At 38.9% G+C, this 23,647-nt stretch overlaps 1 protein-coding gene across 2 annotated transcripts in view; it reads left to right on the top strand.

Moving 5' to 3' along the window:
- Positions 1 to 23,647, top strand: part of LOC129721326 (uncharacterized) — a 142,823-nt gene that overhangs the window by 100,694 nt on the left and 18,482 nt on the right. For both annotated transcript variants that reach the window (XM_055673766.1, XM_055673768.1), the window contains exon 2: positions 21,275 to 21,781. In XM_055673766.1, the coding sequence (XP_055529741.1) occupies positions 21,275 to 21,781 (507 nt within the window). The remainder of the gene's footprint in view (positions 1 to 21,274; positions 21,782 to 23,647) is intronic.

Here is a 23,647-nt window from a genome sequence, read left to right as displayed (position 1 = left end):
CGATGACAACATTTCCGTTCGCCGTGGGGGGTAGGAGGATGCTATGTGCTGAATATGTCATTATATAGGTCTCATTGAAGGGGTGATGAATTTGAAACCAATCACTTTAGCGAGTAACAATTAAAAACTTGGTAATTTTAGTTTTCTACCCTCTTGACCACTGTGTTGTATGTTAATGAATGATAGCTTCTCATTGTCCTACGTCAATAATGCGGTAGTGTGTCAGATTAAACCTGCTACTTTTTTTGACAGAAAAATTACGATCAGCAACCAAATGAATACGAAAATATTGAATCCGTTCATTTGGTGCACCTTGTACGAATAACTTCATATGCCGAGTTGTGCGCACTGTTGTGGTATATACTCACAATAAGAAATACTTACATCGTAAGAAGGAGAGCGCGGAGAATGTATTAAGACCGGTGCTTATTTATCGCGTACTGATGACGATGTCAACGCATCTCAGGCTTAATTGGTCGGCGTGCGACCAGACCGAACCAAGCGCCAAAAACATTATTTCGAGTAATCGGCGATCAAAGTTTACTCACCCCGTATGCTTCCTGCAAGCTGCTGCAGAGAAATTTTGTTATAATACCATTATAAACTGTTCAAATGATTTCGTTTCTTCGTGAAATATAGATTATCAATTTTAACATCCACTAGTGTTAAAAACTCAATTTTCAAAAAAATGGCGCTTGGTTCGGTCTGGTCGCACACCGACCAATTTATATATGTTCAAAATTGCTAGAAGTGTTTTTTCCATCGCTGATGAGGGCTTCCGCTCGCATTCTCATATGTGTAGTCATATTGCACACTCTCTACGCGCAAAGGCGCTGCTCAATAAGGTTGTGCCTTTTTTCTGCTTATCAGAGTGCCTGCTTTAAAACTGATATCATGCAATTTATGTGTTGATAAATGCACAAAGATGAGTGACTGAAAAAGACTGCTAGAAATACTATAAGGTATACAGTCCTAGAGGTTGTATGACGAAGGACTAAACAGTGTAATTGGAGTACTTTTTAGCTAGAAAGCTACTGTGTCGACACACAGTAATAGCACATAGTTGTAGGTTAGAATCTTGACAGAGCTATTGCAATAATTTTATGATAGTCAATTTAAAAAATAACACGAAATATATCGTCAGTTGACGTTGAGATTGGTAGAGATAAAAAAAAATTGAGTTAACCAGCTTCCCACGAGCGGTAATGGAGAATGGATTTGACATTTAATGGAGGTTGTCGAACTACTAACTCAATGGATTTCCATGGAACTAAAACTAATTCAAAAGACATTTTCATAAAAAAAGACCCGAAAAGCTGTGGTTGTGGCACTGATGTTTATTCGTTGCGTGCCGATAGAAAGACGAGCATCAAGCACCGAGTGCAGGTTAGATGAGCATTTCCACAAAAAAACGGCAAACAATTTGATCGACCATTTTTGATTTGGCTGAAACTTTGCATAGATGTTTCTATAGGCAAAAGATGCCATTTTGTGCTATTGGTATAATTTTTGTGTACCACGACTCATTTTTGAGATGTTATTGAAAAATCTCATTTTTTAAAGATTACCTAAAAAATGCAACAGGTTCGATATGAAGAAATTGGACGACATCCATAGACTACGTAACGCAAAAAAAAAACAATTTCTGGACCCCCACCCCCCATATGTAACGAAACGTAACGCCAGAACCTGCCCCCACCCCCTATAAAAATTACGTAATGCTGTAGAAGAATTTGCCTAATAAAAATGCTCATTTTTGGAGAGTCTCTCCAAAGATTTTTTATTACATAACGCTGATCTAAAATCAATATTCCTCAGTAATGTATTTTTTTTCTGTTGGCGTTCTCTGTGCAGGTTATTTTAAATTGTTCTTATTAAAAAACCTAAATATATATTCTCTTGAAGCGCACGAGCACAGATTTCGGATGAAGACGCTTAGTTCACGCCAAGAGTGTTGATATACGTTTCGCACATTCAGTTGCTTTTGATAGATAGGATATCATTTTATCAAACTAGTTCATCGTCTGCGATCAATTACCTTGGTTGCTGACAGTATTCTTTGGGAATTGTGTGTGAAGTTACTGTAATATTAGAATATTGATATATTCTAAAAATTTCAAAAGTAGTTTTCTTTTTCTCTGGGCAGGTGTGAATTTTGAAATTTTATACTGTAACTAAAACTTATTTTTAATGCGTGTTACTCACAAAAAATATAAGCTTTTCAAGGAAAATTGACTGAGGTAAAGAGGATAAATTTTGCTGAACTCCATCGAAAAAAGTTTAACTTTTTCTGCAATAGCTAGAAACGATTACTCCCACTTCAATTTCTAACGCAACAATCGTGAAAATATATGATAATCAATATAACTGCACGAAAATAATATAAAAAATTTCGCCTGCCGTCTTCGCGACGCCAAAATCATCACAAAAATTAGATGAAAATATCTTGCTCTTGACGGTCAAATTAGTCAACCTTATGAAGAGTTTTTAGTTTTTTTCTAGACGAATGGGATTATCTAATTAATGCTCTTGAAAAAATGCATCTAAAGACAAAGCTCAAAGACCGCCCACCGGTTCTGGTCCCGAAGTGACCCGCATTAACGTAGGCCTATTAAGATAAAACCTTTGCAGTCCAGAGCCTCAATCGGAGGAAATTTCGATGAAAAGAAACCATCCCAAGCGGCTTAAAGTATAAATGTACCACCGAAGCAGGTGAAGAGAGTAGAAATAGTTGACGTAATCGTAACGTAAGCCTCTGTCGCACTCCACAAATCCACTGCGTGAAATTGAAACGTTCACGTTGAATACTCAATTTACTGGTGGAGGTCGGGTTTTGTAACGCCTTTGCTGCCAATAATGAATTACAAACTAGCATTGTTGTTGGGTTGGGAAAAGAGGAATGAAAGTAAGCCTACGACGCACGGGAAGTGGCGGGTATTAAGGGCATATTAAGTTGCTGATTATGGTTTGATTGGATGAAGTGACAATTTGCATCAAGAACTTGCAAATATGATAAACCGACAAATCTCCCTAAAATATTTGGATTCGAGACCTGCCTCGCACATTTGAATCTCTTTCATCCGTCGCCGATTCACAATAACCTTTGGCCCCAACTTTCAGATGAGGCCAATTTTTCTTAGCAACAATTTACATGACAGTTGAAAAATTCAAACGCGCTCATGAATTTGTATTACTTTATCAGCTTTGTACTGCCGCGTCTGGGAGGTGAGCGGAAGTAAATTTTTTTCTCTGGTGGAAAATAAATCTGGGAAAAATGCAGCCTACTATGGTAGGTAGGGGTAGGAAACTCTGAGCATTAACGATAAAGCCAACCACGCTAATGACGACGGTAGGTACTTGCATAGTGAGGAGTGCGAAAGTGCACACTCCGTGGGAAGTAAATTTTTACTGCTTCGGGCGAAAACAATCGCGTGTAAAGTGCAGACAGACGGTCAACTTTTTCCATCACTTGTCACTTTCGACTTTGTTGGTACTACTTGTTTACTAAATAGTAGTAGTAAAACTGTCGCGGTAGTAAACGATTCAATGTGCAGAGGTAGAGTTCCTAAAGAGGAATGAGCCAATTGTTGTAAAAAAATTACCATCCAATGAAACCAGTTCTTTCATATAACAACAAAGTATGCAGCAAACCTATTCTATCAGGCCACAATGTATCAAATTTCACGATTATGTCAAGCACAACCCGGTCGTCACGGTTTCCGAGACAGTCTGTCGGTTCGATCGGCCGGTCGTCGTCGTTGTCTTCGTCGCTGGCTGTGGCGATTTTTCCATCTAGCAAAAAACCGTTACCTATAATAACACTGCCCTCGATATTCCGGTAGTTCACCGGAACACCGACAACAATTTATGCCGCTTGGGCAACAAACAAAGCCATAGTCCCCGTCCGAATCCCGCGGGCTAGCATCCAGAAGTGAGGTAAACCCGGCACCGGATTACAGCATTATGCTTCGTATGCATATATCCCTGCACTCTGCGGACGCGCCGAAGAACATGATTACCCACCCCCCTCTCGGTGGCATGCGGTGATGGTTGTTATACGTCGCAGCGCACGTTTGAATTTAAATTGCGCACAAAATCATTCCGCGCAAAGATCGACCACATTTTTCTTACTCCACCGCGTCGTCCTGCAACATCCCATTCGCCAAGGTTCGGATCAGGCGGCGCAGGTTCAAAAATTTACACAAAAAGTATCGCTTTGTTGCAATCGATTTATGTACCCGGTGGGCATGAATCGCTCGTCTATTCGATCCGTGGCATCATCGCACAAGATATCCGTGCGCTCCAAGGCGTGAAAAAGGAGGTGTCCGATTGGTCGGTAATAACCCTTTCCAGCCCGTCGCTTGCCGTTTGCGCACTGAAGTCTGTAAATGCATTTACGATTAGATAATGACCCCTGTGATAGCGGCTATGGGTAGCGATTTGTCCGCGCGCACGGCGTTTCACATCACCGCTTGTATGGACCGACGGACCAGCTGACCGGCGTGGTGCGGCCAAAGCAACGAACGTCTCTGTCTATCCACCGAAGGGCCGTTTGTAGCATGAAATATGACGGTCCTGCCCACTGGCTGCAACCTGATTGACCCAGAGCTGTGAATTACCGGAACGGAACGCCACTTGCGGCTGGCAGGGCAGCACACGGCCAGGTCGCAAGCGTTGCGGCCACAGTGACTTGATCTTTGACCTGCAATAGGGAACTTGCGGGTCCGCAAGCGTGCAATGTTCGATTTTTACAGATTTATGTGGCAGAGCGGAGTGATATAAGTGTGTGTACTAGTTTTTTTTTGTGTAGTATTTGAATTTAAGATCAATTAATTGTTGTTATGTTGGCCTCCGATATCGAATTGCAACAAAGTATTGCATATGAAACGATTTTGTATTGCGGTCGGATGTCACACTTGTGATTTCCAACTAGGTTTTCTCTGATTGTATTAGGTATGTGATTTTGTTTTCTAAATTACGTTTCTACCTAATTAATGAGAATGCTCCACAGTACGATAAACTTTGTGTGAGAGGTAAGTCTGTTCGATCGAAGATGCTTGTGAAGCTCATAGTAAGCACGACTTCCGTAGATAATACACCTAGTGATCGCACATCGTTACAAACGAGCCTAGGGTGACGAATTCGTCGACTACCGCGAGTTCATCGCTGTTGATCTGTCTAAGCGGACCTTTTCGCGCTCGGTCTCGTCAGCCAGCATGTACTTCGTTTTGGACGTAATAATCTTCAGCCAAACCTTCCCTGCCCTGCGTTTTAGTCTGGTGTACTGCTCTGCCTTAAATGTACTGTCGACAATGATTACGTTATCGGAAAAGCAGATAAATTGGTACGTCACCGAAGTCCCCTGCGGGATTCCAAGAAGTCGGATAATCCACCCTAGATTCTGGCATCACTAGTTTGTTTACGCCGATCTATTTCGTGGAACTTCATACATGACTATGGCTAAGACGTGTGCTGGCATCTAATGCAGGTCCATTGCCACAGCTGAACTCGCTAACTAATACGATTACTGAATTACGTAGCGAAATAAAATAACTGCACACGAAACCGACTGTCCGATTCTCACCGTCACTCACAATCGTTGGCCTGCAGTAGATCAACATAGGGCTTTTAGATTCAGATGCGGCCCCACGATCTTCGGACAATTGCACAGTTGGTAGTAAGCGACCTCTGGATAACTTCGTCGTAGCATCCGTTACCACTAACATCGAAGAAAATTCTGGCTGTATATATCTAGGATTTGGCTTGATTTCTCTTCGTAATCAATGTCATCTATAGTGAAAGCCTTCTCGAAACCGAAAACGACCCCGTTCTGAAGGACTGAGAAACTGACGTTCGTGTCCTTTAAAATTAGAGTTGATCCATCCCTAAAGGCCAAGGCACTAGATCCAGAAACCTGGCCGGAGATACTCTCTTTCGCGAATTAGTTCCGCACCGCTGAAAACCAACAAGCCAACGACGCTATTGCTATCCCAGGTTTCGTCTCCAGTAATGCCCATGATGGGTCTGAGCTAAGCCCGGAACACTCCTTCGCAATCGCACAACCGATAGAGACAACAGATTACCCCGAAGCAACCACTGAATCCACCTGTTCAACTTGTAGATGCAACAGGGACCGATCCATCATCTTTGATGTTCAGTTAGCGACTTATTTGGCTATACCGGAATGCACGCAACAAGGTTCAATAAAAGTCCCCTCTGACTCTCGGTTCTACCATCTTCAAAAATCGACAATCAGAGTTTCCGCCAAACAGAGCCGTCTCGGTATTAAGTTCAGTGAAACAGAGGGATTCTTCTTGCCTGTTATCTAAGGCAAATATTCGACTCAGGCGTGTTTGGGCAGCATTTTGCTTTCTGACATTATTGCAAATTTCAGCGTCGATAATACGCCCTCCAATGTTGGAATGCAGCTGTAACCGGGACGCTTCGCATTTTAGCTGCACTCCCGGCACTTTGAACTGCACATCAAAAATACGACCAACAAGCTACTTGCTTTTTAGCCACCACCAGGAGGTTAACGTGTACTACCAGAATATGGACGGTATGAAAAATGTTGTCGATGATTTCCGCGTTGCCGTCTCGGATTTTAGCTATGATATCATAGTTCTTAATGAAATTTGGCTGGATTAGCGCACACTTTTTCGTTAGATGTTCGAAAATAATTACGAGGTTTTTCGTTGCGATAGGAGCGCCGACAATAGTCTACTGGTTGGGGCGTTCTTCTGGCTGTCAATTCTAAGTTCTTAGAGGATGCCGCTTCTTTGAGCCTTTAACAGGTTTGGATAGCGATCAAATTGGACGATCGTAAGTTGTTCCTCTGCGCTCTGTACCTCCGGATCGAGTACAGGATTTTATGGAGAAAATATCGAGACGGGTTTTACTTTCCGAACTTGGATCATTAGAGTATTCATCCTAACGCTGCATTATTCTTGGATTGTTATAGTTCAGCTACACTCACTCAAATCAACCATATTACCAACCAGAATAACCGCATATTAAACCTCTGCTTTGTGAGCGCCCAGGACACGACCCCATGTTTGTGCGAGGCCCTTTACTGAAAATAGTCATCCACCACAAACTTTTATTAGTCATCATTAACGCCGAATTAAAACGTGATCTTGACGCTGCATCCGCCACCGTGTCATACGACTTCCGCAGTGCTGACCACCAGAGTATCGCTGAGTTTTTCTCTGAGGTCAATTGGAACTCTATATGAGACTCAAACTCTCTCCAACGTATTGGCCTATTGGCCAGCTGATATCTGAGAAGAGCGCTACCTTGAAAAAATTTACTAAGCTACCACTGTCCCTAAAACGTCACTATGCGAGAATCATCCACACATACAAATATGTTGCGAATCACTTAACACATAAATCAAAAGAAAACGTAACATACTACATCTCTTTTGTGAGTGTCCACCTTTTTTATCGTAGTGTTCATCTTCCCCACCCCAGGTGTCCGTCTTTCCCAACCATGTCGAGAAAACAGCAATTTGTGGTCATAGTTTTGAAGACCCAAAACACATAAAACTTAGAGGAAGTTTTCTAATGCCGAAAATAATTATGACAACAAATGATCTTAAAGGCCCAAATACACACACGGCGCAATGACACCTTCACCATACAAAATAGAAGGCGCCTTCCATTTTGTATGGAGAAGGCGTCATTACGCCGTATGTGTATTTGGGCCTTAAGTTTCAATTTGTATGACTACTGCGATCTAAATAGCAATACCTGAGTAATTATTAAAGTAAACCTTAGGGTGTCCGTCTTTACCTACTTTCTTTCACCAGTCGGATAAGCTTCCCGGGAAAGCCGTTCTCGTCCATGATTTTCCATAGATTTTTCCGGTAATTGTATCATATGCGGCTTTAAAATCATTGAAGATTTGATAGATTAAGATGGTGTGTCCCTGTGCTCACGGCACTTTTGAAGGATCTACCTTAAAACGAAGATCTGGTCCGTTGTCTCACGAATCCATTCACTAGTCCAGCGTGTTGCCTTTTTTTTTTGTAGAAAGGGTACATAACTCCATTCTTCCACTCCCTCGAAAGCTGTTTGGTATCCCAAATCTTGACAATCAGTCGATGCAGGCACTCAACCGATGCGGGATGCGTTGAGTTTCTGGTAGAACGTTTGGCTGTTCTAGTTCCTCCTCTCCCTGGCGGCGCTTTTTCTTCAGGAATAGTTGGTTTTGCTAGAAGCAACATTAGTACCCGCGCAGCGTTCTTCTCGACTCTCCGACACCTGCCGACACACTTTATCGAACCATCCATTCCGTCGGGTTTGTTCCACATGCCCAAGGACGTTCTCCACTACACTGTTGATGACTTTTTACCTTTGTTATACTGCACAAATGTTAGAAAATCGGTCGAAAAACGCAAAATAGATCCATGATCTGGAGGGCCGAATCGTATATACCATCTGACTCAGCTCGACGAACTGAGCAATGTCTGTTCGTGTGTATGTGTGTGTGTATGTATGTTGTCTGTATGCATGTGCCGCAAAATACTAACGCACCTTTCTTACAGAACGCAATATCCGATTTGAATGATCTTATACGCAAACGGGAGCTACTGTGCTCCCCCAGAATGCTACCGAGTGGATTTTTGATTAGTGGCTTAGATTTTGAAATATTGATCAAAGAGTATTTTTTATATGAGACATTTAACTTTTAAGGCAAAATTAATGACACGGAGAGCCATGTGTTGTATACAAATTTACTCAGATCGACTAATTGAACAATTTATGTATGTTTGTGTATGTGTGCCTGTACGTATGTATGTGTAAATATGTTGTTTATATGTGTAGTATATTAAAATCGACCCAAAAAAAAATAATAATAAAAAAACACTCTTTTTAAAGAGCGCCTTTTCCGATTTTTGTTATAGTTCAGCAGGTGGGACTCAAACCCACAACTTCCAATCTCTATTTTTTTCGTAGTTTCTACAATCATATTTTCAGTTAGTTTAATTTTCTATCTTCATTACTATATTTACTATTCAAATTAAAAATCAAAAATAGCATGACTTTGCTTAGACTGGAAAAAAGGAAAGTAGCTATTTATTTCTCAAAGGAAACCAACAATCATCGACAACTTTTCAAATTTACACTCTTCGTAGTGCGTCTTAACTGGTGTAAATAAATTACCCTTTAGCTTTTTCTTTAAAATTTGAACCAGATTTTAGAAGAAACTGCAATGCTTACTTAGCTCCTTATCTTCCAAAGCTTCCGTGTTCACTTCTTATAAAATATATACTAAATTGTACGTTGAACCTCGATTTGCGAAGAGTAAGAAACATTTACAGCTTTCGGGAGCCAAGCATTGTAGCAAAATCTGATCCCACAGTTTGCACATGTAACACAATTAGCGATGCAGATATTTTGAAAAGCTCTACCAAAGATGTATAGACCTATTTACGTACGAATGTGTTAGTGCCACCCGTTGAGAAAAACACAAAAAAATCGCTGTTTTGTTTGCAATGCTACGTTTTGAACAGCTGGAAAATTTTTCAGTTGAATACTTATTTTATGTATTCAATTTGTGACCAGGAATCTGAAGTAGCTGATGAACGTAATCGGCAAAATAAGGAAAAAGTGTTGAAGCAACTCTACATGGCTCTACACGTTTACTAGTGTGCGCAGGTGAAAAATCACTTATCTCTAAGAATGATACAATATGCTCATGTAAGATATAAATATTGCTTTCTAACTTAAGACTAAGTGCAAACAGAGTATCCATGTTATGCCACTTCTCGTTATCGCAGCAAGATTCAAAAAGTCTTTATTCCGGATTTTTTCATACGGCCTAGGCCTTCGAAAAGAATAATGTTCTCGCCTACACTCTGAAAATCCAAAATTCTCAAAGATCGTGGAGAGCCTTCATTTTCAGATAATGCATTTGAGATAGAATTAAATTGACAACCTTCATCAATGGCTTTATTTGTTTCCTGTATAATTCTGAACTATATTTCGAGAGCAGGTTTGTAGAAGCTTGCTTCAATTCGTAAAAAAACTTGATGCTGATTCATAAATCTAGGTCCTGCAATTTTTGAAAATAAAGCGAATGAGTAGAACCTAGGGTGGTCGGTATTACCGACTTTTCGAAAAACCGGTATTTCGGTATTCATAAAAATAAAAACCGATATTTTTATTTTTCTCGGATTAATACAAAACAGGGGTGACTCGTGGTCTTTAAACCTACTTTTTCAACTACAAAGTTCTTAAAATCATAGTTCGGGGAAGTAATGATGATTGTCCGCAAAAAAAAAATGCAAGTCATTTTCCCTGTACTATTTAAAAATAAAACTGAAAAATAATTAAAGATATGGGGTGTCGAACGTCTTCGGTAGTGGTTTTCTGCCGCAGTCTTATGCAAAAACCTGCCGAAGTAAGCCACTGCCGAAAACGTAACCTACATAAATTTGGATTTGAAAATTATTTTTTGCTTAGCGTCTCAGGTTGCATCTATGTATGGACGTGTCGCTGCATGATTATGTTTTTGCATTTATGAGTACCTCTGCTTCATTACGATCCAGATTTTTTTCTAAGACTAGGACCTCTGCGACCATTATTTTGATCACTTGTGGTATACGATCCAGATACAACACCGGATAACAGTGTTTGAAAAACTCCAATGAATGAATCTAGTGATATGATTACAAAGAACATAATTTCGAAACTAATGTAATAACGAAAAAAACATGCAGATTTTTATTTAAATTTTCTTTCACATCGCAAAACTTAGTTTCAAATTAGTGAACAACATTAAATTTTGTAGAAAAACAATATTTGAAACTATTGAGAAGAGTATATGAATGAAATAATAAAAAAAGAAATCAAGATCAGACCAGAATTTACTTTTTACGAATCCGAATGAATCGAAGGTATATACTTCTTTATTCTGTTCGATGCTTTTTAAGCAATTCGACCAAATTATTTGTTATTATTATTATTATTTTATTAACTTTAGCTCCTAATGGAGAAACGAAAAATGTGGCATATGGACAAGTTTGTAACTGAAATAGAAATAAATATTTGAAATGAGAGGTTGATAAAAAATATATAAAAATATAGAAAATTATAGAAAAAGCAGAAACTTGTACACGAGTGAGGCCGGGTACATTCAGCTAGTTGCTAATAAAAGCCCGCTGCGGTACGGGCGACGAAGCTTTGACCATGCTACAGCTATTTAAAGTTCACTTTTTCAAGGAGCAGTAATTTTAAGGATAAAATCTTTATTGGTTGATTATTTCATCCTGTAAACACTTTGTCTCAACAAAAAATAAATTCCTAATCCAAATTTATATTTATTTATAATTTTTTTAGTTTTACTTTTAAATAGCACAAAATGAATAATGTCTTGCGTTTTTTCGCTGACATAATTGTAATTACTGCCTCATAATTTGTAGTTAAACTGGTAGGTTTTGAACCTACCCACGCGTTGCCTCTGTGAGTATGAGTGTGTGAAGAGATAAGCTGTTCTACTTAAAAAATAAATGCTTTATTGATATGAAGTTTTTTGACATATTATCGATACACACAAACACATTGTCTGAATCCGAGCAGAACAAACAAAAAGATAACAAAAATTGGTAAATAGGTGAGGGAAAATTAATATATATAATGTTGCTTCTGTCTAAATGTATTTATTATACAGGGTGTTAGGGAGCTCACTTAAAATCCTTCAAGGGGTGATAGAGGACAATGTTTGATGAAAAAATCCTTCTACACATATGATCAAAAGTCAACTACTGCAGAGTTATTCACTAATTTCAGTTTTTGGTTATGTTTGCCTTAAACGAGCAGAAAATTGTGAATTCTACCACACTAAACGAAGGCGCGGCTGATTGCTTTTAAAGTGAAACAGTATCTGAACTAATAGAATTAGGTGCTTGGTGTCAGAGAACAACTAATAGAGTAAACTCCAATGTTTAATTTGGTTAACAACAAACTCCATGTTTATTCCACATTTCAGAGAGAAAATTGCTGTTAAGTTCTCAAAACATTTGATTTCATATTTGTTCCTTTTTAAAGGCTTCTTGTTCTTCCTAATTCGACATTTTTGAGACACCATTGATTACGAAATTTTCTCAGCTTTTCAAGAAAACCAACAGAATTAAGCTAGCTATCATACTTCTTGTGATAGACTTCGTTAAAGGTAAACATAACCGAAAACTAGAAGAAGAGAATAACTCTGCAGTAGTTAAATTTTGACCATATGCGCAGAATTTTTTTCATCAAATAGGGTCCTCTATCCCTTGAAGGATTTGATTAAAAGTGAGCTACCTTACACCCTGTATACATCGTCATGTGATTTGTAACGACTACCTAAGTGAGAAGCATTCATTAGCCTACCAAAGATTTATGAATATTGTGGGAAATTTTTTTTTTCCATTTTAAGAAAAATACCAAAAATACCGGTTTTTTCGTCTCTCCAATACCGGTATTTCGGTATTGAAAAAATATCGGTTTTACCGGTTTTTGTTTTACCGGTAAACCACCCTAGTAGAACCGCATTAAACTAACATTCATGCTTGCTGTTCTAGTGTGAAATCAGCAACATCATTAACGTCATAGTTATGGTTAGTACAAAAGTAAACCTGAACGTCATCCGCGAACAAGTGAATCGAGCAATAATCTAGTAGACAAGTCATTAATGAAAAGCGAAAATAAAAGTGGACCAAGGACGGATCCTTGTGGGACGCCAGATAAAATTGGCTGAAAAGAAGACAGAACAATATTACAGAAAACAGCTTGGTACCTTTCCGTAAGGTATGACCTAATTAACTTGATTGCCGTTGTAGAGAAATCAAATGAAGATGATAGCTCATTTAAGAGTTTACTATGGGAAACACGATCAAACGCCTTTGCAAAATCTATCAAAAGTAGAATAGCGATCCCCTTTCTATCTGCCGCCTGTGCAATGTCATTATGAACCTTAAGTAATGCACTTTCAGTACTATGATGTTTCCGAAACCCTGACTGGAAAGGACTGAGCAAACCCGTTTCTTGAATGTAATCCGTAATTTGTGCTTTGATTAATTTTTCAAATGCTTTAGATAGCGCGCTAAGAAGACTAATGGGTCTAAAGTTCGCGATGTCGGATACATTATTTTTCTTCTTTAAAGGAATTACTTTCACTAACTTCCACTCCCTGGGATACTTTGAAGTGCACAGGATAGTGTTAAACAAGTGATTAATAACTGGCAAGATCCAAGGCAACATAATTTTAATAAACGCGATTGGAATATTATCCGGTCCACACGCATTTGACTTGATTGAAAAAATTGCATTTATGACTTCGTCGACAGTAACGAATCGAAAACCAAATCTATTGAAGTCGTTTGTTGGTAGCAAGGGGGATTGATCCGCGCAAAAATTGGAAATAAAATACATATTGATTTCTTGTGCGGTATACTCAACATTCTCAGTTTCCTCATTCTTAGTCACACCAAGCTTTCTAATATTGTTCCACAGCTGCTTACAGGGAACATCTGTCCTGAATTTACTTCTTTCATACTCCTGTTTAGCCCTCTTGATCAAGTCATTGACAACATTCCGGACACGTTTGTATAGGGTCAAATCTTAAGTAAGTTTCGTATGCTTCCATTTTCTATAAGCCAGATTTCTATTGATGATTGCTATTTCTATATCACTGGTAAACCACGGATTTGATTTTGTCCTACTTGCTCTCAATGGTATAAAATTGTTGTGTAAATAACACAGATGAGTGTTGAGCAGTTGAGCAATAATATCAGGATCATTAATACTCAACGCTTCATTCCAATTTATAGATTGGCAGGCTTCATTAAGTGCAGCAGTATCGAAATTGGAATAGTCACGATAAAATGTTGCCTGCGTACGAGTTTCAGGCAGTACATCCAACGAACAGAAGAGTAAGTCATGGTTAGATACACCAGGTAGAGAAATTTGATCCTGCCTAGATATTACGTGCGGGGAATCAGAAATGATCAGATCAAGTAAAGAACAGCCAGTATTAAAGAAAAAAGTCGGTCCTGAATTAATGCATGTACAAGAAGTACCATCAAGCATATCCCGAAGACGTTTACCTCTACTCGAATCCTTAAGTAAATCGGTATTAAAATCACCTACAAAGAAACAGAGATCATACTTTGAGACAAATTCATCAAAGTGCTGCAGCAAGACGTTTGAGCGATCATCATTCGGAGGATTGTAGTAAGCTCCTAACAATATTTTCTTATCACCGCATTTTAAATCAAGTAGTAAGTACTCTGTTGAATGATCTTCTGACCGACGGGTAACTTTACAGAACATGTGCTTTCTAATATAAACACATATTCCACCTGCATGCCTATTTCGATCATGTCGATCCAGTTTAAAACCATCGATAGAAATCATACTATCTTTAATCGATTCATTTAACCAGGTCTCCGACATGCAGATTATGTCCATTTTGCTGTTAAGAAATATTGATTTTATTTCGTCGAATTTTACCATTTTGCGTGCACATAAACTTTGCACATTGATGTGACAAACAAACATTCAATTTATCACTGCTCAAAGCAGCGTGTAATACAGCCCTTGGAATGTAAGAGTTTGAGGCATTGTTGTCTGTTGGATTACCCAAAATCATCAATTACATAACGCGCAATCTTCAAACGAAACGCACCCACACCACTTACCAGCACAGAGTATAACTCAGCAGAGAGGAAACACAAACTAAACCTACATCTAATACTAACGCAATTCATTCAGATCAATTATCACAGTCCAATCAACGCATTGTAACACCAGCGGATCATGAGTTCTTCGCAAAACCGAACGAAAACAAAAAGCACCAACAGCAGCAACAGCATTCGATCTTGCATCCAGATTCCTCCAGTGGCAATGTAAGAAAATCGCACTATCACAGTCGATAAGCTCCAGTAGCCCAGCAGCAAAACTTCTGACTTTTAGGAGAGGAAGACTCACGGATCACAGGATCGGATTCATGGGAGAGCACAGTAAGGAAAAAAGATATTTGCGAGGATAGGTGATTGATTCTTCTTTATTACCGTTTAAACCGTTTAACTTTTAGGAGTGGATGGAGAGAAGGGATATCTAAGAAAAGATGCACAGGAAAATGAGTGTAGGAAGAGAAAGCATTAATGGATAGGGTTATCTGAACTTTGTAATCAGCTGCTCAACAGAGTAGAACGCTTCGGCGCGCTCGGTATCACTTGCACGACACCGTTCTTCGTAAAAACTTTCTGTAGGCGGCCCTGTCGCTTTAGTTTAACTGCTTCGGCTCGAACTCTTCTCGCCTCCTCCGGCAAATTTTCGTTGATGAATATACGATTAGCGCTATCAAATCCAGCGTGACGCAGATTCAAATTTCTCGAGCCCAAATAATTCTGTAGAATTCGTCTCTCACATTTCTAAGACTAAACTGACAAACAATAGGAGGGGATGCACCTGCCGTAATAGGCAATCTCGATAGACGTCGCAAATCAACATACGGAGTTTCAGCCTCTGCATAAGCCAAACTGCAAGCGATATTTTTGAACAGCTGTTGTAGATTTTCGTTCTGCCTGTATGGAACTCCGGAAATAATCCAGTCCTGTGACTTTTCCAACGAACTCACAGATTGCTTTGCTAGATCCAAGTTGCATCGTATTTCACCTATCGCATTATCCATTCTTGTAACACTCGACGTTTGTTCATTCTGCAGAGTAACAAGCTGATTTTCCAAACCGACAATTTTCTCTTCAAGTTCCTTCTTGCAGGAATCAATTTTCGCCTCCAGTTTTGCACTTGTCGAGGTAAACATATCCTGATTCTTTCCCCAAAGATCATCCAGGTTCTGTATGTTGCCTGAACAGTTTTTATCGCCATCATCCCGGGAACGCTTGTTTACATTTCCATCCATATATAGCAACGTAGAAGTGTGTGTGTATGTGTGTGTATGTAACGCTCTCCCAATCTCACTCGATTTTCTCAGAGATGGCTGGACCGATCTTCATGAAATCAATTGCAAATGAGAGGTCTAGTTGCCCCATAAGATCCTATTGAATTTCATTGCAATCGGATTTTTAGTTTAGAGGTTATGTTTAAAAATGTGAAAATCGCGAAACATCATTATCTCAGAAACTACTCAACCGATTTTAACAAAATTGATTTTAAATGAACGAGCTACTTAAAAAACCCTTAACTTTTGAGTTTCATGAAGATTGAACGTGTGGTTCAGAAGTTATTAAAGAAAACGTGTTCTGGAGAGTGTTTAATTTCACTCATGTTTCTCAGAGATGGCTGAACCGATTTCCACAAAATCAGTGTCATTTGGAAGGTCTAATTACCCCATAAGACCCTATTGATTTGTTTTGCAATCGGACTATTACTTTGCCTGTTATATTAAAAAATGTGAAATCCAGCTATGGAAAGGAACATATTCCGAAGACTACTTGGACTCACTCACTTTTCTCAGAGATGGCTGAACCGATTTCAATTAAATTAGTGTCAAATGAAAGCTCTAGCTGCCTCATAACACCCTATTGAATTTCAATGTAATCGGTCTGTTACTTTGTCTGTATTGTATCAAAATATGAAAATCACGAAACTTCATTATCTCAGAAAGTACACAACCGATTTGAACAATATCAATATCAAATGAACGGGCTAGTTGAAGGTGAATTGATGAATTTTATAGTGATTAAACACGTGGTTCAAAAATTGTGAAAAGAAACATGTTCCGGTGACTTTTCAAATTCACTCGTTTTCCCAAAAATGGCTGGACTAAATTCAACAATCTTAGTGTCATTTGAACGGCTTGTCTCTCAAACTCACAAATAAGAAATTTCATAGCAACTCGATATGTGGTTCAAAAGTAATGAAAAGAAACGAAATTCAAAGACTATTTAAAACTGTAACTGCTTTGATCAAAACATATGGCCTCAACAAAATTTAAATTTGGTATTGTGCTATTCGTACGTTCCCGGTATTGCTCGTGATTGCAGTGTACGAAATTTAAAGTCATTTCTTTATTTCGCTATTTCTTCAGCACGAATATTTTACTCCTAACTAATAATTTTTTTCAACTTTTTGTCTTTCTCCTAGAAAAGTAAAGCAATCACTTGCAAAACCGAAGATATGAAAGTGCTCCAAAGGGCCGAATGGCATATATCACTCGACTCAGTTCGACGAGCTGAGCATTTTCTGTATGTATGTATGTGTGTGTGCAGATTTTTATTTTCACTCGCTTTTCTCAGAGATGGCTGAACCAATTTTAATGAAATTAATTGCAAATGAAAGTTCTAGTTGCCCCATAAAACCTTATTAAATTTCATTGTAATTGGATTTTTATTTTAGAGGTCATGTTTTAAAATGTAAAAATCACGAAACATTAATATCTCAGAAACCACACAACCGATTTCAATAAAATTGGTATCAAATGAACGGGCTATCTTGAAAATTCCTAATTTTTTAATTTTATATAGTTCAATCTTTATAAAATTAAAAAATAAAAGAATTAGGAATCTATATAAAATTAAAAAATTAGGAATGTGGTTTAAAAGTTATGAAAAGAAACGTCTTCTGAAGACTGTTTAATTTCACTCATGTTTCTCAGAGATGGCTGGATCGATTTCCACAAAATCAGTGTCATATGAAAGGTCTAGTTACCCCATAAGACTCTATTAATTTTTTTGCAATCGGACTATTACTTTGCCTTTTATGTTTAAAAATGTGAAATCTAGCTATGAAAAGAAACATATTTCGAAGAATACATAAACTCACTCATTTTTCACAGAGATGGCTGAACCGATTTCCACGAAATTAGTGTCAAATGAAAGGTCTAGCTGACTCATAACACCCTATCAAATTTTACTGTAATCGAACTGTAACTTCGTCTGTAATGTACCGAATTGTGAAAATCACGAAACTTCATTATCTTAGATAGTACACAACCGATAGTATTATCAGATGAACGGGCTAGTTAAGGGTTAACTGATGAATTATGATTTAACACGTGGTTTCAAAGTTTGGCTGCCCTATACGTTCCCATTTTATTTGATTATAATCGAACTAAGTAACCGTTATGTATTAAATTGTTAATAAAACAACAAAAGTCTATTATCTCAAAGATTTGAACATAACTAGTGTCATACGAACGAGTCATCTCTCAAACTTACAAATAACAAACTTCAGAACAATTTGAGGATTTACATGTGGTATCGTACCATTTGGATGTTCCCGGTATCGCTCGTGATTGAATTGTTCGAAATTAAGAGTCATTTTTTTTATTTCGCTATTTCTTGAGCATTTACATTACGTCAAATTTCCTATTTTATACTTCAATTACAACATCATTATTTTAGAACCCAACAAGTGAATACACATTTATTGGTTTGAAGCGTTCATGTAAATCTATTTTTATAAATAATAAGTTTGAATGAGAAAGGCTGGGTCTGACCGCTAGGTGGATTAATTTAGGTTTTTTTCCCTTGTAGAAGACTGAACCACTGCGACCATTGTTTGACCTATTGTGGTATAGCAAAAATTGGACTTACGTTGGTATACGATTTGTAATTGACTGGCCTAATATGTATAAAGTAATACAGTCGAATCCCTCTATAACGACACTTTTTATAGTGACAAATCTCGCTATAGCGACATTCTCTACAGTCCCTTCTGTTTTATACTAAAATTCTTCGTTTTATTGCGACATTTCGCTATCACGACCTTCCTCTATAACGGCATACCAAAACTAATACTTGTCATTCTTTATTGCGACAAAAGTACAGTCGAATCTCTCTATAACGACATTGCCGAATCTATAACGACATTCTCAACGGTACAATCTGTTCTACATATGCAAACATTCTTCGTATTATTGCGACATTTCGCTATAACGACAGTCCCTTGCGATGTCGCTATAAAGGGATTCGACTGTAGTTAGTATAACAAAGGTTTTTGCACCACTAGGTGGATTAATTCAGGTTTTTTTCGGTGCTCCTTAAGTCCTCGAGAGGGGTTTCCACTAGCTCTTTCGGCAGCGATGCTTTGAGTAAATGTGTGTAGTTTTCAGCGACCACGATTTCCCTCAGTCGCCCGAGATCGTACCGTGGCGGGCGCCGGTACCAAGTGTTGTTTAGTGCTGAGACTTTTAACCGGATATATTCGTGATCCAGTTATCGGAAGCTCGGTTTACGGATGGGTAAACAAATACTATCCGGGTGTTAGATTCGGATCTGATACGGATAATCGATATCCGGAAATTTACTATGGTTATTATGATTACGATGATGATCTTGATGTTGTGTGTTTGGCAGCGGTCGTATTCGCGTTACAGTTGCGTGTAGAATTCATTCTTATCACCATCGGGGCTTCCGAGGTGAGGCCTGTGCATTTCTGCATATCACCCATCACGATGAAAGCAGCTCGTACCAAACAATCTTTCCAGCACACCTTCTGCAGCGCTACGATGTCGACCTTGCGGCTCTTCTAACCATCAGCAAGTATTCGGGTACTTCCGATTTCTTCTTGGAATTGAGAAATCGTCAGTTCAACGTTCCGAGTTTACATTTTCCGTTTCGTCGCCTGAGTCCATGCCGGTTATTCCGATCCGAGTTTCCTTGTTCTTTGGTTCATTCAATCTTACTGTCTCGCAGGAGAACCAACGTGGTAGCGTTGTCTTACCTCCTGAAAACCAACAGGACTTTTGGCTTTGGTGTTAATAGTTCTGTGTGCACAAACAAAATAGTAGTTCAGCAGCTTGTAACATAGAGAACAGACGCGGGTTTAAGCCGCTCCTAACATGAAGGTCAGAAGCTCGTTTAGGCTCCCGGAAGGAGCTCCCCTAGGGATCATATAGTATCTAGGGATTATATTAAACTCTAAATTGACATTTGTGGCTCAGTACAAACCAATTATGCGTGAAGCAGCCAATCATTTGGATTCTTCTGTAAACGTTTTACAGTTGATTCATTCGACGCGTACTTTTTTTTTATAAAATAGTAATGATTCAATAATTTATTGAGTAACGAATTTGACATACCTCTTTAACGACATCCCACTTTTTAAGTATCGATAAAATAAATTACCCATAAATACGCTATCTCAAGCAACTTGAATATTGGATCCATTAATGTGGTCTTTTGAAAGATGTGAGCAGTGGTGTGCGAAAGATCGTTTGTCTATGTGTTATTTTATGTTATATTTTTATGACAAACCTTATCTTGCATAGTTTTTCCTCCATGAAAAACCAGGTTTAAAGTGACTCAAACGGTTTATCATAAAGTAGGCGCAGACTGCAGTAGTATATTTAGCGTTAAATGAACGACACCGTACAAACCAAGCTGATCAGCCTTGATGAAGATTCTGGTTATCAAATTTCGTCGAAGTTTATACAACCTTTAAGCCAGCCCCAAAATTCCTTATAAACCCTTCGCACTTTTCCCCAGATCATCTAGCTCCAATATTGCATTGTTTAGTTTGCAATGGTCACTGGGAATGCAATGGTCAAATTGGCTGCGACTTGGAAGGTTGGTCCAATGGTACAAACACACATAAATACCCACAACAGGTGTTGCGATACGATGCGCCTCGCGCCTTTATAGAAGATGTATGTTTTGCCTGTTGCGTGTTATGTCTAAATATTTCATCCTTCGTTCGTCTTGCAGAAGAACAAAAGCAACCTTCCAGATGATGCTTATCGGTTAAACAAGGTGCAACTTGGGCAAGAGAAATGAGTAGGAAAAAATGTTAACGAGAATCTTTCGAAACTCAGCAACGTTACATGGAATTAGCGATTTGCTAACTGATGACTATAAGCGATCAGAAATGAGATGAGTATTCAAATGAAAAATTATATTACTTTGAAAAGGAGGTAATCGAAACGATTAAATTAAGCAAGCAAAAACGATGCAATCCATTTTGACATAAAGTGTACATCGTGAACACCCACAAGATTGCGCTTTATAATCATTGTCCAGCATTGTCTGGACGTAATTCTGAAGAATGTAATCAGCAATCTCGAAATTGCTTCTCAAACAGCTGACAAACGTTCTCCCAAACGCTGCACCGTGATCTCGGCTGGAAGACTGGTTGTGCTTCCGAGGCCGAAGTATCGATTATCGTAATGTTCAATAAGTTATAGCTGATCAAGTTGTACTTCTGTGTGTTCCCCGCCAGAGACTGGCTGCAGCCATTTCTTTCTTCATGCGATGATTATCTTAATGAAAGAAAAATTCAATTACTTATGACTATTTCTTGTTTCTGTGTTTTTATTTCGCACTCAGCACCACCGCAGTCTTCGTCGAACCCAGCATCAACAACGGAGGAAAACATAGCTGCTGCTGGACCATCACAATCGTCATCGACATCACCGTCATCAGCATCATCGCCAACATCGAACGCGGCATCCAATACCACATCCCGCCGTCATTTGAACCTCCCATTGCCGGTGCTTCCACCGCGATCTGCAGCGCAGATAAGACCCGAGCCGCCCCCGCCTTACTGGGCACACTACCAGCACCGTCCGGTGTCGGCAGCCACAGTCGCTCTTCCTGTTCCGATACCGGGTTACAGCAGAAGCAGTAGCACCGGTGGCTCCTCCACGGAAAGTGAGAGCGCCAGCGCTGCGGCCAATAATGTGCAGCGGGGTGCATCGTCTCTAGCAGCGGTGCAATACCATCGAAGGGCCGGTGTCCTGTTACCTTGCATCCGGGAAGGACACGCCAGACATCCCCGATACAACGTCGCACATCCTCCACCACGGCGGCAACGGATCAAAGAGTATTTTCTGAGTAAGTAGATCGATGTTAGAATATAAAATTTATTCAGGGCTTAGCCTTGTGCACGGGTTTTGGGGGTTCAAACTCCCTCCAGAAAAAAATGATACAGAAACTGAGTGAACCCTTTCAAAATAGCGAGGAAAAAATATGTAGCCTAGCAATGGGAGTAACGAGGATAAATTTTAAAAATTGATTGATGAGTACTAAATGGAGGCAAGATTTACAGGGACATCGGATAAAATTCTGAACTGAAATCAGATGCCAAATGTTGTAGATACCTAAACCTGGGTAAAAGTGTGTTGTAATTTAAAAATTCGCGTGTATTTTCTTACAAAGAGAACTTATAAATCGCCTCCCTTTTTCAAGACTGTTGATAGCCGTGTTTCGGATGATGGATGTCACAGCTTTCATGATCTTAACTTTGAGCGACCTAAGTGCGGTGTGAGGCGTTCTATTGGTGTTCCGCTCGACGACGGTACACACAAAATAGTTCAAAGGATTGATATCGGTGAGTAGCTGCTCCATTTTTTTGTAAAATCGGTATCTTTTGAATAACTTTTATCGTGAATGTTTAAGTAATTAATAACATTCTATTCTACAGTACTCAGGATGAAGTTGATTCATTACATTTTAAGAAAAAAATCCAATTTGGTTTCGAGTTTTTTTTTTGCATTGACTTCACTGCCATTAGTACTATTTGATCTTTTATGGCATCGTCCGAGCGTTTTTGCTGTCCGCACTTTTTTTTCTTTTTGCAGTGTCACTTATTGGGAAGTAAGCTTCTACGTGTTGTGGTGTTTGTCTTTCCCTAAGCACATTGTCTTCTTTATCGACCCTATCATCGCCTCAAGCAAGTAACTTAAGCCATTAACATTTTATAGGTTGATGAAATTTTCAAAGGTTAGATAAGTTTTCAATCTAGAGAGAAGTTTCTGTGCGGAAGAGCATGTGAACAAACTTACGCTTATAGTCCTTCGACATCGAATGACCCCTGATGATACTAAGATTCGAATCCATGACGATCGGATTGCCAAAGCGTGCTCTGTAACTTTATCCGCTGCTGCAAATACCCTGTAAGATCATCATCCTTCTATGCTGCTCATGATAACGTTTGAAAACGCTGCATGCAATCAATTTAACCAATTTCAACGACTTCGTCAGATTTGAACACTAGGAGCGCTGCAGTTAAATAAATAGTGCGTCACGAGACCTAACATTACAAGCTAGCTTTACACTACTAAATGGGCGAAGAAGTGCATGTAGTCTTATATTCCGACGCCAGTTTTGAAGTGCTGTGCGTTAAATCCTTTGAAACAGTCTTTTGTTTCTAAAGTAGACCTATTCAATCGAGTCGATCCCCTTTTTTCAACCGGGTGAACAGAAAATAGTAGCTTGGTGCAAAATCTGGCGAATACGAAAAAATGTAGTTGGAGAATCAGTTCGTAGGTAATTTCTTCAACTTATCAGTTGTATCGCGAACAGATAATTCTGAGAAAAAATTCCAGTTAAGTCGCGGGAGAAATAAGACCAGCAATGTTTTTTTTTTTGGATTCAGTGGTAACGGAGACTGGCCGAAACTTCACACGAAAGATACCGGGAACGTTGAGGCCATATATATTGATCAAAGCAGGTATAGTGTTGAATTTCCCGGGAAACGGGAAATGATTTCCCGGGAAACGGGAATAAAAAATCTCATTTCCCGGGAATTTCCGGGTACCAGGAATGGAAAAAATTTCTTAGCAAAAATGATATTTTAATAAAAGTTGAATTATAAAAAGTATCTGAAAATCGTTTACAATTTCATTATCAATTCGAATGAAAAACGAATTACAAAACGAAACTTATTCAAGTTTATATCAGAGCCTCTTCGCTAATTTT

Source organism: Wyeomyia smithii, chromosome 2 (genome assembly GCF_029784165.1).
Source record: "Wyeomyia smithii strain HCP4-BCI-WySm-NY-G18 chromosome 2, ASM2978416v1, whole genome shotgun sequence".
Lineage (NCBI taxonomy): Eukaryota > Metazoa > Arthropoda > Insecta > Diptera > Culicidae > Wyeomyia > Wyeomyia smithii.
The sequence above is the reverse complement of the archived record's forward strand: the minus strand, read 5'-3'. Positions and strand labels throughout refer to the sequence as shown.